Source organism: Gopherus flavomarginatus, chromosome 7 (genome assembly GCF_025201925.1).
Source record: "Gopherus flavomarginatus isolate rGopFla2 chromosome 7, rGopFla2.mat.asm, whole genome shotgun sequence".
Lineage (NCBI taxonomy): Eukaryota > Metazoa > Chordata > Testudines > Testudinidae > Gopherus > Gopherus flavomarginatus.
Window position 1 is genome coordinate 98199356 of NC_066623.1, and position 15750 is coordinate 98215105.

At 41.1% G+C, this 15750-nt stretch overlaps 1 protein-coding gene across 7 annotated transcripts in view; it reads left to right on the top strand.

Annotated features, from left to right (window-relative positions):
* JAK1 (Janus kinase 1) overlaps positions 1 to 13768 on the top strand; it is a 107178-nt gene extending 93410 nt beyond the window's left edge. For all 7 annotated transcript variants that reach the window (XM_050961973.1, XM_050961971.1, XM_050961975.1 and 4 more), the window contains 13 exons: positions 2236 to 2382; positions 3154 to 3241; positions 3815 to 3942; positions 4493 to 4628; positions 5049 to 5200; positions 6916 to 7066; positions 7972 to 8066; positions 8613 to 8805; positions 9488 to 9612; positions 10508 to 10680; positions 11319 to 11436; positions 11936 to 12046; positions 12814 to 13768. In XM_050961973.1, the coding sequence (XP_050817930.1) occupies positions 2236 to 2382; positions 3154 to 3241; positions 3815 to 3942; positions 4493 to 4628; positions 5049 to 5200; positions 6916 to 7066; positions 7972 to 8066; positions 8613 to 8805; positions 9488 to 9612; positions 10508 to 10680; positions 11319 to 11436; positions 11936 to 12046; positions 12814 to 12915 (1719 nt within the window). In that variant the 3' untranslated portion in view covers positions 12916 to 13768. The remainder of the gene's footprint in view (positions 1 to 2235; positions 2383 to 3153; positions 3242 to 3814; positions 3943 to 4492; positions 4629 to 5048; positions 5201 to 6915; positions 7067 to 7971; positions 8067 to 8612; positions 8806 to 9487; positions 9613 to 10507; positions 10681 to 11318; positions 11437 to 11935; positions 12047 to 12813) is intronic.
* Positions 13769 to 15750: the final 1982 nt, after the last annotated feature.

Sequence of the window (15750 nt, forward strand, 5' to 3'; positions counted from 1 at the left end):
GTACCAATGTAGACACAAGAACAAATGGGTATAAACTGGACACTAGGAAGTTTAGACTGGAAATTAGACGAAGGTTTCTAACCATTAGAGGAGTGAAGTTCTGGAACAGCCTTCCAAGGGGAGTAGTGGGGGCAAAAGACATATCTGGCTTTATGACTAAGCTTGATAAGTTTATGGAAGGGATGGTATGATGGGATAGCCTAATTTTGGCAATTGATCTTTGATTATCAGCAGGTAAGTATGCCCAGTGGTCTGTGATGGGATGTTATATGGGATGGGATCTGAGCTACTGCAAAGAATTCTTTCCTGGGTGCTGGCTGGTGAGTCCTGCCCACATGCTCAGGTTTTAGCTGATTGCAATATTTGGGGTTGGGAAGGAATTTTCCTCCAGGGCAGATTGGCAGAGGCCCTGGAGGTTTTTCGCCTTCCTCTGCAGCATGGGGCATGGGCCACTTGCTGGAGGATTCTCTGCAGCTTGAGGTCTTCAAACCACAATTTGAAGACTTCAATAACTCAGACATAGGTTAGGGGTTAGTTATAGAAGTGGATGGGTAGGATTCTGTGGCCTGCTTTGTGCAGGAGGTCAGACTAGATGATCATAATGGTCCCTTCTGACCTTAAAGTCTATGAGTCTATGAGAGCACAGCCGCCTGACTCCCTCCCTCCCCAGAGTGCTGGTTTACTGGGTTATATCCGAAATTTGTATTATATCGGGCCACGTTATATCGAGGTAGCGGTATGTGTATATTATATAAAAATATACTGTGTGTGTACCATGTCTTGGGTACCGTGTTTCTCTACACACACACACACACAGTATACGTTTTAAACAAACAATTTAATACCGTACACATCAATGATGAGTGTAAACCTTGGTTGAGGTGGTGAAGTCAGAGGTTGGGATATTTCCCAGGGAATGCCTTACTGCTAAATGATGAACTAGCATTCGGCTGAGCCCTCAAGAAGTTAGGGTTTGTTATAGAGGTGGATGAGTGAGATTTTGTGGCCTGCGTTGTGCAGGAGGTCAGACTAAATGATCATAATGGTCCCTTCTGACCTTAAAGTCTTATGAGTTTACACGTTGTTAATGTAGCCTCACACTCTACAAGGCAGCATGAATGGAGGGAGGGGAGACAGCATGGCAGAGCGAGACAGAGACACACACCCTGTGTATGAGGGAGGCATGCATTGACCCTTTAAGTACGCTGATGCCACTGTAAGTACATTGCCTTTTTAAGTAGATCAGCAGGTTGAAACAGCAGCTGCTGCCAGCAAGCTCCCTCCATCCTGAGCCCTGTCTGTCCCCTCCCCTGCTCTGTGGAGATTGGGGGCAGGAAGCGGTGGGCAGGAGCAGGGAGAGGGGGGACAAGCTGACATTAGCACCCACACCCACACACACACACACACACAGCAAGCAGGAAGCTCCCAGGAGTTGCTCCAAGGCAGAGGGCAGGAGCAGCACAGGGCAGTGAGGGGAGGGACAGCTGAACTGCCCGGCAATAATAATCAGCACATACACCTCTACCCTGATATAATGCAACCCGATATAACACGAATTCATATATAATGCGGTAAAGTAGCGCTCTGGGGGGCTGGGGCTGCGCACTCCGATGGATCAAAGCAAGTTTGATATAACACGGTTTCACCTATAACACGGTACTTTTTTTTGGCTTCCGAGGACAGCGTTATATCAAGGTAGAGGTGTACATACTTTCTTTCTGCAAAAGAACCAAGGAGAATCCTCTGTTAATTTGAGGGGAGATGTCTGTTTTTTCTAATATCCCTGACAATGAGTTCCACTGAAATATTACTTGCTGTAATTTTCTGGTAACATTTTAAAGTAATACATCAATGTCATCCTGTTGTAAATTAGAGGCCAGTCATCATTAATTTATTTGATATTCATTCTAATAACATTAAATCATGCTGGACTTGTTTGGTATTAATGTAGATCTAATATCTGACATCCTATTAATACTAAATGAGTTCAACATGATAAAAAACATCATTTTCAGAGCATGCCAAAAGGAGGAATAATGAGCTGGCACTTACTGTAAAATGTTACTAATTTCTCTTTGGTGACAGATTGCTGATGGTGAAATCTGAATAGTACTAAAGCAAGTGGAATAGGGAATTTTGAGGGGTTGCAAGGACTGGTTTTAAGTATTTTTGTAGCTCTATGCCTGTTTCTTTGATGCCTTGGTTTGAAAATGCTGGTTATACACTGCGTTTTAGGATGAACACCTTGGAAGAGGAACAAGGACACAGATTTACTCCGGGATTCTCAATTATAAGGAAGATGAGAATGAAGGGTACCAGGATGAAAAAGAAAAGAAAGTCCTCCTCAAAGTCTTGGACCCCAGTCACAGAGACATTTCTTTGGCAAGTTCTTCCTCTTTTCAGTTCATAGTATACGAACAAATAGCCATGCCACATTATTCATGTTCAGATGTTTGTTATTTAAATAACATTAGTTGGCATACAAAACTGAGGAAGTTGAAAAGTTAAGGCTAGCATTTTGCATGCAAGATGCTATCTAACGTTTCCTGCAATACTCATGCACCTGACAAGATCAACCTAATTTAGTCAGGAGTCAGTTTTTTCAGATGAGTCACAAATCGAGGCCCTGATCCCACATGCAAGTAACTTCTCGAGTCATCAGTCCCACTGAGTTCAATAGGCTATACACAGGGATAAGCATTTCTAGTAACTACTAGATTAGGTCCTGGTCTAGCATTCTCACTCCAAGCAGTAGGCTTGGAGTCAGGTTGCTAGAGTCTATCAGCACTTCTGACACTGATTCACCATATAACCGCACACAAGTCATTTAACCTCTCTGTGCCTCAGTTTACTCCATGTGAAGAGGAGCTGCTACTATACAGGAGGGTGGTGAGGCTTAATGTTGATAGGATGCTTTAAAACCCTTGGCTAAAGAGTTGGCACGGTATATAAAGTTCAAACGACAGCACTTCTACTGCCCTGGTGTTTATGTAGCACTTTAACATGTTGTTGATCCTGCATGTTACAGGAGTCATGTTAGTCTTTCCTAAACTTTATAATAATATGTCACATTCAGTTGTTTCCTTACATGCTTTGCTTTAGGATAGCAACTGAAATGCTGGTATTTACTTTTACTATTTCACTTTCTAATAGGCATTTTTTGAGACAGCAAGCATGATGAGGCAAATTTCCCACAAACACATCGTCTTCCTTCATGGGGTCTGTGTCCGTGATGTAGAAAGTGAGTTCATTTAAAATCTGTAAATGTGGCTCTTATGAAGTGATGACATAAGCCTTTAAGGGAAGGGTCAGTCTTTTTGTTCAGCGCCTTGCACAACAGGTCCTAATCCATGACTGCAGTACAAATAATAAATAATAATCAAAGTAGTGGTGGAATTGGAATGAGGAGCCTTTCCTTCAGCTTTGTATCATATCAGAGTTTTTCTTCGTAATGCCACCTATCTTCAGGCAGTGTTTATAAGAATGGTTTCCTTGGGTCAGGAGACCAGGCAAGGTATTGACTTCCCACTCCCTGACGTTTTGCCTGCCAGTAGAGGTTACCTCCTAGGTCAGGGCTGAGAAGAGGGCCAGTGCACATACTGTACCTACTATGTGGCCAGTGGAACACTGTGTTAATCTGGACCCTTCACAAGCAGTGAATTCACTTCAGATTTAAAGCATTAGTACAGACACAGTGGTATGGTGCAGATGCTCCAAAAATGTAGCTCTCCATGGAAGACCCAGTTATGCCCTTTGGATTATTTCAGACATAATACTGTTGCTACATACTGAAGGCATGACTCTATTTTTGTAGATATCATGGTTGAAGAGTTTGTTGAATTTGGGCCCCTGGATCTCTTTATGCACCGGAAAAGCGATGTTCTAACAACTCCTTGGAAATTCAAAGTAGCCAAACAGCTGGCAAGTGCACTAAGCTACTTGGTAAGTAGGCAGCATGCTAGAGGGGGAAAGTACTGCCTGTAGGGTTTTTTGGGTCTAAATTGCAATATTAGTGTGCAGTAGCTGCCAGTGAAATTCCTTTTTCTGGGTATTGTTAAATAGAACACACAGGAACATCTGTGGTCTGGGGTGGGTGGAAGTCAGACCTCCTTGTTGTTTACTTTATATTATTTCAAAGAATGTCCAAGGCTCCTAGAGTAGCCTGTTTAATGTCAAATCAAATACATAAATACAGTGCCCATCTCTTCCACTGTGTGACCTCAGGCAAGTCACTTAACACCGTTGTCCTTCATTTACATCCCTTATGAAAGGGGGATGATGATTCTTACATAGTGCATTGAGATCTGTGGGTGAACGTGGCATATAAGGGTGAAGTTCCCCCTTCCTCTCACGCACCAGGAGCATTTCTCCCAAGCTACTCTTTGGAGCTCATCCTGGATACTTTACATCTCTCTCTTGAGCTGTATAAGCAGATTTACTTGCATAGCATGGCTGAATCATTGTATTTATTGTATCCCTCTTTTGAATATAGGAGGATAAAGAGTTAGTACATGGAAATGTGTGCACGAAAAATATACTATTGGCCAGAGAGGGAATTGACCATGAATATGGTCCTTTCATTAAGCTGAGTGACCCAGGAATTCCAATAACTGTGCTATCCAGACAAGGTACTGTATAAAACCAGATTATTCATTTTACTGTGGTTGGGAAGGAAGACAGAAGAATGTTATTGTACCAGATAGTTCCTTCCAGATCACAGCCTGGTATCTCGCTCTTCCATTCTGTACAGTGTTAAGTTATAGTTTTGTGGATACACACAGTAAAGTGGAATGTTGCTTACATTCAGTGTTTTGTTGTATTTGGTTACCTTTGTCATTCTGTATACACACACTTTGTAAAAAAGCAACATTGAGTTTAATGAGCTAATATAAGAGGAACCCCAGTTTTATGAAGGTCTCAGGGCACATCCAATACTTGTAACTAGTTGTTTGTTAAATTGCTGTAGTGCAATACAATGCTGAATAAATTGGCAGTTTTTCTAGCCCTTAGTTGATATTAACTCCAGATCATGTAAACTTTTATCTAAGAATGTGTCGAACGAATCCCTTGGATTGCACCTGAATGTGTTGAAGATTCAAAAAATTTAAGTGTTGCAGCAGACAAGTGGAGTTTTGGCACAACACTGTGGGAAATCTGCTATAATGGAGAAGCTCCTCTGAAAGATAAGACATTAGCAGAGGTAAAAGTCTGTTTCATAAGTCTTACCTTGCTGTGTGAAATGCATCTTCTTTGGCACTTATTGTTTCCATACTAGAGTTGATAGTAGTTTAATATTTTCTGTTCAACCAGCTATTTAAATCCCATGTGAAAATTCAGTACAGGTGGGTTTGCTAAGGAGGATGCTGCTGCTTAGAATACTGTAGGTCTAAACTGGGAATTGGGCTTTGTCTGACAACAAAGATAACTAAAGCTTAACTACTGATCCTGTATCAGCTTTTTGAAGGTGGGATTTCTTAACACAGTGTAATAAGTGATTAGTGCTAATGCAGGAGGTGTTGAGGCGCCCGCACCAAAGGGTTGCCTATGTGACATTTAAATCACACTGTTTATCCCAAAGCACTTGACAAATAAGACACAAAAATTCAATGAAATTTAGTTACCTGGGGGAAGAGGGCAAGATCCAGCCAGCACACTGCATGAGGACAGGAGGGCATCTAGCCAGCACCAGGAGAGCAAAGTACTGGATTGACAGTGCCAGATGGAAAGCCCTCCTTCCATTTTGTTTTCCACAGGTTTCATTTATTTGCTAACAACTGTTCCCTTAAGCCACTCCCAAGACTCACAACAACAAAAAAGACCCCTTATGATCAATAAACTGTCACCTCTGTGTCTGGATGTAATTGAACTAACTCAGCTTATTTTCTGAATAGATGACTGCAGTTCTTAGCTCTTAGAATCACTGACTCTCCCATGTTAATTAACACACAGCCCCCTCATTATTCCCAGCCATTCATCCCTTCAATCAGAGCTCTTCCAATAACACTGGCTTTCCGTAGGCTGAAACATTCACGGAGGTAGACAGGATTCCCTTCCCAAAACTATGCCATGCTGGGCTCTCTTCTTTCATCACATCTTCTTTCATGCTGGGATTTCTTCTTTCTTTCTTCCTTCCATCCTCCCTTAGTGCCTGGCTGACCCACTCCCTACTTCCTTTCCCCATTCCTCCCAGTCATAGAAGACCTGTCACTCCCTCTGCCCTGCCGTCTTCCTCACCTGCAAGCCTGGGCCCCCTACATCCTTGTATGTCCCACTAATATTCTTTAATCAAACCAAAGCCATGTTCCCCCTCACCACTGCTGGGATCCCCGCAGCTAAGATTCCATTTGGAATTCTTCTCCCTTGAAGTTCTGCTCTTCCAAATAAGACGCTCTTCAGTTCCTAGCCTGCACAAAAACCATTAAACTGTTCAAGGAAAGTATCTGGGTCCCTCAGCCATTGCCTGAGAGGAAGAGGTAGCTCAGCAGAAGAGCTGAGCTGCTGAAAGGAATTTGCTTCCCTGACAACAGCGTGTTCCACCATCCTCCTTTCCCCTCACTAAAATGCTCTTACTAACCAATACATCATGGGGGCAGCAAATCCTGAAGTTTCTAGACAATGCTTGTTGTGAGGGATGCAGTGGCAAAAAGATGACTTTTCCGAAAGGAGATATCCACCAAACCCTTCTCAGGAATGGGTGCTCTGAGCTGTCCCAGACTATGCAGAAACTAGTCTCCTCTGGAAGGCGACACCTGTGCATAGTTTCTGGTGGAAAGGAACTGTTTTGTGGAAGCTGGGATGGGAGAAAGATCAGTCAGATTGATCATGGAAAGTGTCTTACGATAGCTGTGGAGTTAAAGTATGGCTCTGTAATATAAGTTCTACAATCCATGCTGGGTTTTCTGTCTTGTTTTACAGAAGGAGAGGTTCTACGAAGGGCACTTCATGTTGGTAACACCATCCTGCAAGGAACTAGCTGATCTGATGAAGCAGTGCATGCACTATGACCCCAATCAGAGACCGTTTTTCAGAGCAATTATGAGAGATATCAATAAAGTGGAAGAACAAAGTAAGAAATGATTTTGCTTGTTAGTTTGATATTAAAGGAAGGTTGATTTATTTGGCTAAGTTGGGTACTTTAGTATAACTTCACGTACTAGCAAAGATTTACCATGACAACACATACTTGTAGCAGAAATTCCGTGTGTACTCGGTACTATTGAGGGGGTGAGTTTTATACAGTTGAAACAATGGGAATAAAACATGTCTGTGGGTATGTGGAAAGGCTATGTAATTTCTACGTTGCCTGTGGGTTAAGTCAAGCTGACCTGAAAGAATTGCAGCCAGTTTTGATATTGTGTATATCAGGCTATGTGGGCCCAATATGACTGGAGTCATTTGGGAATCTTAATCAAGGCACAAATGTAGGTACAGAAAACTGTGGATCTGATCCAGTTTGCAGAGAAGTTGCCAAAAGGCATCATGTTTTCAAAGGAAATTTGACATTACTTTGGACTTCTCTGCTCCCAGTACTGAGTAAGCCTTTTACTTAGTCCTTATTCTGTTAATTAGCACTTTTCATGTTCAGAGTGCTCTGTCAGACGCTACCGTTATTTCAGCTCTGGAAGGGAGATGTGGGACTACTCAAAATACTCATCCCCTTCTGCAGATGGGGCAACTAAGAGTCTAATTCTGAATCTTGAAGACGAACCCCCAAAGACCCAGTAGCTTAGCAAGAGCTAGGCATTGAGACAAGCAGCAGAACAGGAGATGGGCAAACAATCAGTGAGGGGAGGGAGGAATCTTCTAGCATTTCAGCAAGGAGGAGGAGGAGGGGCTCAAGGGAAGAAGTGTCCACTGGGAGCAGGGATAGACATTAGTCAAGAGCTTTGGACATGAGTAAAATCTAAGGAATAAGGGGGCTCTGTGGGACCTGGTCTAACTTAGACTGTGTTGATGCTGTTTCCATATCAGATCCTGATATTGTCTCTGAGAAGAAGCCTTTCGCAGAGGTCGATCCCACTCTCTTTGAAAAACGATTTTTGAAAAGAATCCGCGATTTGGGAGAGGTAAGTAGAGCGGCATGTTTAGGCCGTGACATCAAGAAGCAGACACATGACTGAGCCTTGTCTCTCACTGATACTGCTCCCTGGCAGCATGGCTCCTTTGGGTGCCCCCACTGCCTGCCAACTGAGGAATTTTCCCAGTGCAGAGGAGTCTTTGTGGAAGAAGAGGTGGTCTGCACTTTTAAGCAGATTGCTTGTAGGGCTGTTGGAGAGGTGGGGAAGGGGATGATTTACAGGTGCCTCCACTGCACAGAGACTGGGATAGCGTGAGTACAGGCATCTAGGGCTAACTCCTTCAGGATAAAAAGGAACGAGCCAAACATGGAAGCTGCACTCTGCACACAGATTTGGGGCAAAATCTAGCTCAGGGTAATCAGAATTCTCTGGTAATTTGTTACCCAGAGGAGCAGCATCACCAGTCATCTCTTTTTGATGTACCCTTTCTGTAGTATGATGAGAAAAACTGAATTGTAAATGCCTGAAGTATTGCACCGAACATTATCTGGCTAGTGATCAGAGTCCAAAATGGTTTTTTTCTTTTAAAATTAGGGTCACTTTGGCAAGGTTGAACTCTGCAGGTATGATCCAGAAGGTGATAATACCGGAGAGCAAGTGGCCGTAAAGTCCCTGAAACCTGAGAGTGGTGGGAATCATATCGCTGATCTGAAGAAAGAAATTGAAATCTTGCGAAATCTTTATCATGAAAACATTGTGAAATACAAGGGAATTTGCATAGAAGATGGTAAATTTTCAAGTAGAAGAAGATGCAAAATATAATTTTTTTCCTTCTAAAGTTCAGCATAAAACTTACTCCAGATATGAACTTAGATTTTTTTTTTCTTCTTGGTATAGGAGTTAAAAAATCTCTCTGAAGTTTCTCCCCTTCCCTTTTTTATGCACTCAAAACTTTGAAGTGGCCACACTGGCTGCCCCCTCATGAAAAATGTACTTGTAGACAATTAATTATGGCTCAGTTACAATCCCATGGAAAATAGAGCATTTATTAAGAAAGCACAGACATAATAACTATACCTCATATCAAAGCAATTGTGGTGCCCAATGTTATCGAGGTCATATTTACATTAAATCCTTTGCTTGGCTCTGTCTCATTAAATATGTCTGGATTCTTCAGCTGTCACAATGATCACTATTTTAAAAAGTCAGTATTTGGCTGAGAGCCACAGTTATCTGCCTTTTGAAGTAGGGTCTGTGTTTTCTTATAAATTTATACAGCATCCAGCACCAGGGGTGTTGCCGACACTGATTGGAGCCTTGGGGCAATACAGCCATGAATATAAATAATTCCCAGTATAGGAAAAACCCCCGGTATCTTAGATGCCACTAAGGTGGGAACTGTTGAGCAAGCCTGGTAGGATGAGGGTTGGAGTTAAAGCTATGGCAAAATGAGCATTCTTACTTTTCAGGAGGAAGTGGGATTAAACTCATAATGGAGTTTCTTCCTTCTGGGAGCCTAAAAGAATATCTCCCACGTAATAAGAGCAAAATCACCCTGAAACATCAGCTAAGATATGCTGTTCAGATCTGCAAGGTAAGCCTGGACATGGAGTCTTTCGGCAGCACGTCTGTGTAATTTGTAAGTACTTGAAAAAGGGGGGAGGAAGAGTGGTGTACATGGACAAGGTCCCTGCTCCTAGGGGGTTTGCATTACTTATGTCTCTTACCATGTGTCCAGCAGCTGAAACATAATGGGGATATCATAGTTATCAGTGTGGAGAGCTGCTGCGGAGTGAGTTCATGGAAAAGAGTGGTTTTGAAGGAGGAAAGGGAAGGGTGGTTGGCACACAGAAAAGCCAGCAGCAGCTCCAGCAAAGAGGATGGGAGTGAAAAGTTGCTAAGCAAAGACGTGGCAGGACAAAAGGGAGCATCCAGGAGGGAGGACCATGGGAGGAGCACAGAGGAGCTGGAAACAAGAGCCAAGCAGTAGGCAAGAGGAGAGCTGTGCAGGATCTCAGAAGCAAGGACAAGGAGTGTGCACTCGATACAGAAAATGAGGGAGCAAGTGGAATGATGTGGTCACAACAGCAGGCGTGGAAGTGTGTGTTAGGAAGGTGAGGAGGGAAGGTGACAGCCAGGTTGTGAGCTTGGGAGAACGGTGTATTAGGGAGTGGTGACTGGCAATTAGATACCATTTTAGATGTATCTAAATTTGAAATCAATGGGTCATTGGGGAATAGATGCTGGAAAGACAGCTAGGTCCGAGACTGAGTAGAGGCCAGAAAAGCAGATCAGGCCACCCAAGGGCAGAGTTTAGAGGGAGGAGCAGCTGAGGACAGACTGACAAAATGGAGGAGAGGAGAGAAAGAAGAGCCACCAGTAGAGATGATGGTGTCAATAGTGAGTGAGGTAGAAGAGAAGGTAGGGAAAGCAACGTGGACCTGAATACTCAGGATGTTAGTGTAACTGCCTTTTTCCTCCCTCTTCAGGGAATGGATTATTTGGGCTCTCGTCAGTATGTTCACCGGGATTTAGCAGCAAGAAATGTCCTCGTTGAAAGTGAGAACAGAGTGAAGATTGGGGACTTTGGCCTCACCAAAGTAATTGAAACCAATAAGGAGTACTACACGGTCAAAGACGATCTCGACAGTCCAGTGTTTTGGTAATGGGATACAACAACTCAGCTTCATTAAATAGTCTGTGTAATGTAGTCATTCAGCCTGCTCCAGGAGACTAACGCTTTCTGGAACTGTTTTTCTGTTTTGATAAGTCATGTTTTCCAAAGTTAAGTAAAACACACACACACACACATTCCATATAGCCACCCACCCCCTCTTATTTTGAATGATTACACTTTTAACATTTTATTTGGCTTATATGCCAGAAGCTGGGAATGGGCAACAGGGAATGGATCTTGATGATTACCTGTTCTGTTCATTCCCTCTGGGGCACCTGGCTTTGACCACTGTTGGAATACAGGATACTGAGCTAGATGGACCTTTGGTCTGACCCAGGATGGCCGTTCTTATACTGATGCGCTGTATAAGGTTTTACCTGGGTGGTATATTTTGATTGCTTGTGCAGTAGCTCAAGCCTTGTGGCAAGAGAGAGGGTGTGTGTGTGTGTAATTCCTTTTATATACTCAATGTTGATTTATTCCACACAAATGATACCACAGGCAAATTATTTTAAATGCATGCGAGTTAAGCCATCCATTTTACCTTTTACAGCAGGAGTGTATGTATTGAGTGATTTGTGCAGCACTTACTGAAATTTAACAGAGCCATGTTATATCCATAGGTATGCTCCAGAATGTCTCCTTCAGAGCAAGTTTTACATTGCTTCAGATGTCTGGTCATTTGGAGTGACCCTCTATGAACTACTGACATACTGTGATTCAGAGTCTAGTCCAATGGCGGTGAGTGGTTGTCAATGGAAATGTTACTTCAACATCAGCAACTGAATTTTAATTCAACACTAATTCTCCTCATATCTTTTAAAAAATAGCAACTTGAGCTTTGTTTTAAAAAACGGGACCTGAATCATTACCTTATTGCTTACTCAAAATCAATGAAGCGGTGGAATGAATTTCTCTAGCTTATGGAAACAAAAGGTCGGGAGTGCTCTTTTCAAACATGAACTCTTGCATCTGGATGCTCAAACCATCAGTAAACGTGTTTTTGCTTAAGAACAAATATGAGTATCTACATGCGGGTATTAGGTGTCTCATTAAGGAAGCCATGTTTAAAAAATTGTGCTTCCTGTATTCTCCTGATGGGAGGGAAAGAAATGAGAATACTGTATGAATACAGGTTTATAACTAGAGTTAAACTTGACATGAGAAATACTTAAACTCTTATGGATTCATTTGGCAAGAATTATAAATAAATGATCCATGTGGCTTTTACTTGTTACAGGAGTTTTTGAAAATGATTGGCCCAACTCAAGGCCAGATGACAGTAACGCGGCTTGTACGTGTATTAGGAGAAGGAAAACGCTTGCCCCGGCCACCAAACTCCCCAGAAGAGGTATGAACTAGATTGATAGCCAAATGTATACAAGAAAACTTTTCTTCTCAAGCTTTCTGGAGCGTTATGTTTAAAAAAAATGTTCCTAAGGAGATTCCAAAAGTCTGACACCCCCACAGAAGCAAAAACCTCTTTAAGGTCTGAGTCCTATATGATTCGTTATATAGTCCTTTGATTTCTGAAGGATAGAGCGTACTACACGGAGGCTGTGTTCATACAGCCATGCCATTCACGCCAGCGGGTCAAAGTGGGACCATCAAGACCCTAATCATAGGCCTCTACCCCTTGTGCTAAAGGACAGCTCCTTTTCCTTGTAAGGAGCTGGGGATTAGTGCCTGAGCTAAGTCCAAACGATGCTTCCTATTGATTTTACTGGGAGGTGAATCAGGCTTTTAGTCACTAGGCCCCAGCCACTAGCAGCACCTGTGATCACCTTTACTAAGCTGATGTTACACTCTTAATACTTTACAGCTCGCTTGTTCTGTACAGCATATAGCCTGCAATGCTATAAGCACCCCTCGGTCAGGGTGGTGCAGTTGTTTCTACCTGTTCTCATAGATAATATGCCCGATTTGTCAACCCAGATGGACAAATAGCTTTGATTTAAAAATGTAGCGGAAGCTCACTTCAGCTCAGATCATCAGCTAGTGTAAATCCGCATGGCTCTGTTGGAGCGACTCCTGTTTATACCAGCTGAGGAGCTGGTCCTTTATTGAGAAAATGGACAGTCTACTAGTCACCCTTTCCATGTTTTCTCTCATTGCTAGGTGGACCAACTGATGAGGAAATGTTGGATATATAATCCAGGTGAACGGACGACCTTCCAAAATCTTATTCAAGGATTCGAAGCACTTATAAATAAATTATAATTAACATATTTGTATGGTCAGTGCTTTAAATGTATGTCAAATACAAATGCCCAGGTCCTTTTATTTTAACTACTATAGTTTGTACTCTGGCTATGCTAATACATGTTTAACGGCTTCTTTTTCCAGTGGTTTCCTTTTTTTGGTGTAAATTCCCTAGCAGAAAACTTTGCTCTTGTTAGGGTATTACTTATTAAAAAAGGCTTGTTCATTGATCAGCCCATCCAGCGCTTAGATTATACTGAACTAACAAATTGGAAAGAACTGTGTCAAGAAAGGGAATTTATGATGGTCCCAAGTCACATTGCACGTCAACAGATGAAGCACATTAAACAAGTGTTCTGCAACTAGAATGATTTTCCTGAATAACTAACTCAGAAGATTGAGCAGAACTTTCCATAGCAATTTAATTCCTTTTCAAATAATTTTTAGGAAAGTGGTAAGGTTAAAAAAAAAAAAGTTGTCTGGGCAAAAAAGGTCATCATTTGATGCATCTGCATTTCAAAAATATTTTGGCACATACCATTCAGTTCAGATACTGTATCAATCAATGTTATCTAACCTACAATTTGAAGTCCTGAGTTTTTTTATATTTAAAAAAATAAAACCTATACATGTAAATATGCCAAAAAAAGCATTTACCAACATTTGAGTTTGCATTTCATTGCAGAAACCCAGTTTCATACTACAGCTTTTTTACTTTTACTAAAACAAAAAAACAAACCCCTAAGCTAAATACTTTCCACCATTTTTATAGCATCCTATAAACTCAGCTTCCAGGAAAATCCTCATTGTATTATGTTTTTTCGGGCCTGCACTCCACTGCATTTATTAACACCTGTTTAAAAAAACATGAGGAACAAAAATTAAATGAGTATATAGATTATTCACTTATTGCATTAGAAGCTGGTTTTGGATCCCAGTTTGGTATGCAGACTGCCACATTATGCAATTACCACATATATAGTTAACCAGTGGGGCCAGCCTGGGTATGACCATGAACAGATTTTGCAGTTGAATCAAGGACACTGAAGTCATATGTGAATTTGCCAAGCTTTTATTGATGGTAGATTATTCAAACTGGCAACCTTTTGCTAATCCTCTCCCTAGAATTTAGGCAATATTGTCTCCCCCGAACCTGGATTCTGAAAAATGTTTTTACATATTAAAGTATAAATGTAATTACTGAACCCCAAACAGGTAGGATTCGTTTTTACAGTATTATTTTTTATTTCTGTACTTCACTTATGAACCTGAGCAGAATCTATATGCACTTTGTTACTCTTTATACAAATTAATAAAGATTTTTTTTTCTTCATGTGTGTGTGTTAATTATAAAGTACACTGTGTAAAGCTGTTACTTTTTTAGGGAAGATAAATTTGAAACTTTGCTATATAGCACAAAGTTGTAAAATGATACATTACTGAGTGAGAGTAGGCTGGAGATTTTGTCCTTTCACACAAATTCCACTGTAAATGGAGCAGTAATTTATTTTGTTGAAAAGGGTAACAGTTCTGAAAAGTTGCAAATACAATAGTTTAAACAAAATACTACAGGTGAATTTTTGACATCAATCAATACATACATGAATAATCTAACAAAACCAATCACTCAATATCAAATGCATTGCTAGTCTGATGTCTTAAGGCAGGCGTGCAGAGTATTTACATAACAAAGCAACCCTGTTTTCTAAAAAAGTCCTGACTCTGAGCTACTGCAGAAAACTTCGAGTTTATTCAAGACATTTCTTTTTTTTAAAAATCAGTAAAGTTTAAACATGTCTTAAAAAATAACCTTGGAATTCTATAAAGAGATTAAATTAAATTTACAGCCATTACATGGCTGGGGCACTACATAAATCCATTACACTATTGTTGCAATTTAGTCAAAGATGGAAACATTGAGTTGCAAAGGGATTACAAGAAAGTTAATTCACATGGTCAGTTGCAAGTGTCTTATTCATAATTTGTAATGAAAACATGGATTTCCACCACCGCAGATACAAAAATTGTCGGCAAAAAATAACATTTGATTTAAGGCAATTTGGTGATTGGAGCTGGTAAATCAAATTTAAGATAAAGAAACTAAGTCAGAGAGAGGGAAAAAAAAGCTTTGAAAGTTGCTGAATGGACCTCTCAGCCCGGTGCACAAGTCAGGGAGAAAGAAAAGCACTAGGCAAAGGCAAAAGAGTATTCCAGTTCTGGCTGGTGGAGACTGAGTACAGAACTAGTTATCAAGAGAGGTAATTCCTTGGAGAAAATGACCCTCTATTAAAAAAGAAAAAAAAAAGGCAAGAGAATGGGGGGTAGCAGGGACAAGGAAGTAGGAAACGTTCATGGTGAGAGAAGGCATCTACAATGAAAATCTTTTGAAGGGAGGAGTTCAAAAGGGTTGGAAAATATATATATATATAAAAAAAAAGTAGGTGCAAATAATAAACCCAGCTGTCTCTATGCTGTATCATATGCACCATACTCATAAATGCCACTGAGAGCTGAGTGAGTAGAGATTAGTCCTGTCTAAAGAGGACTATTTGATGCAAAAAGAACACATGATAAAGGCCCAATCCTGAAGTCAATGGGAATCGAGAGCATTCACAACTTTGGGTCCCAAATGACCAATAAGGATAGCTGAAGCAAATTGTAAAAGTAAGTTTGACACCTGGAGACAGAGTAGATGAAGGTTAAAAACAGGAAAGTGGGATTAACAAAACCAAACCAGGACAGGTATAGTGGGCTTGGGCAGCATTTCCTCGTCAACTGTGTGAAGAACCCAGAAATTAGAGAAAAAAAAATCGGCTGTTAAATTTTTAGCTTCTTTTTGAGCAACTTTTATAC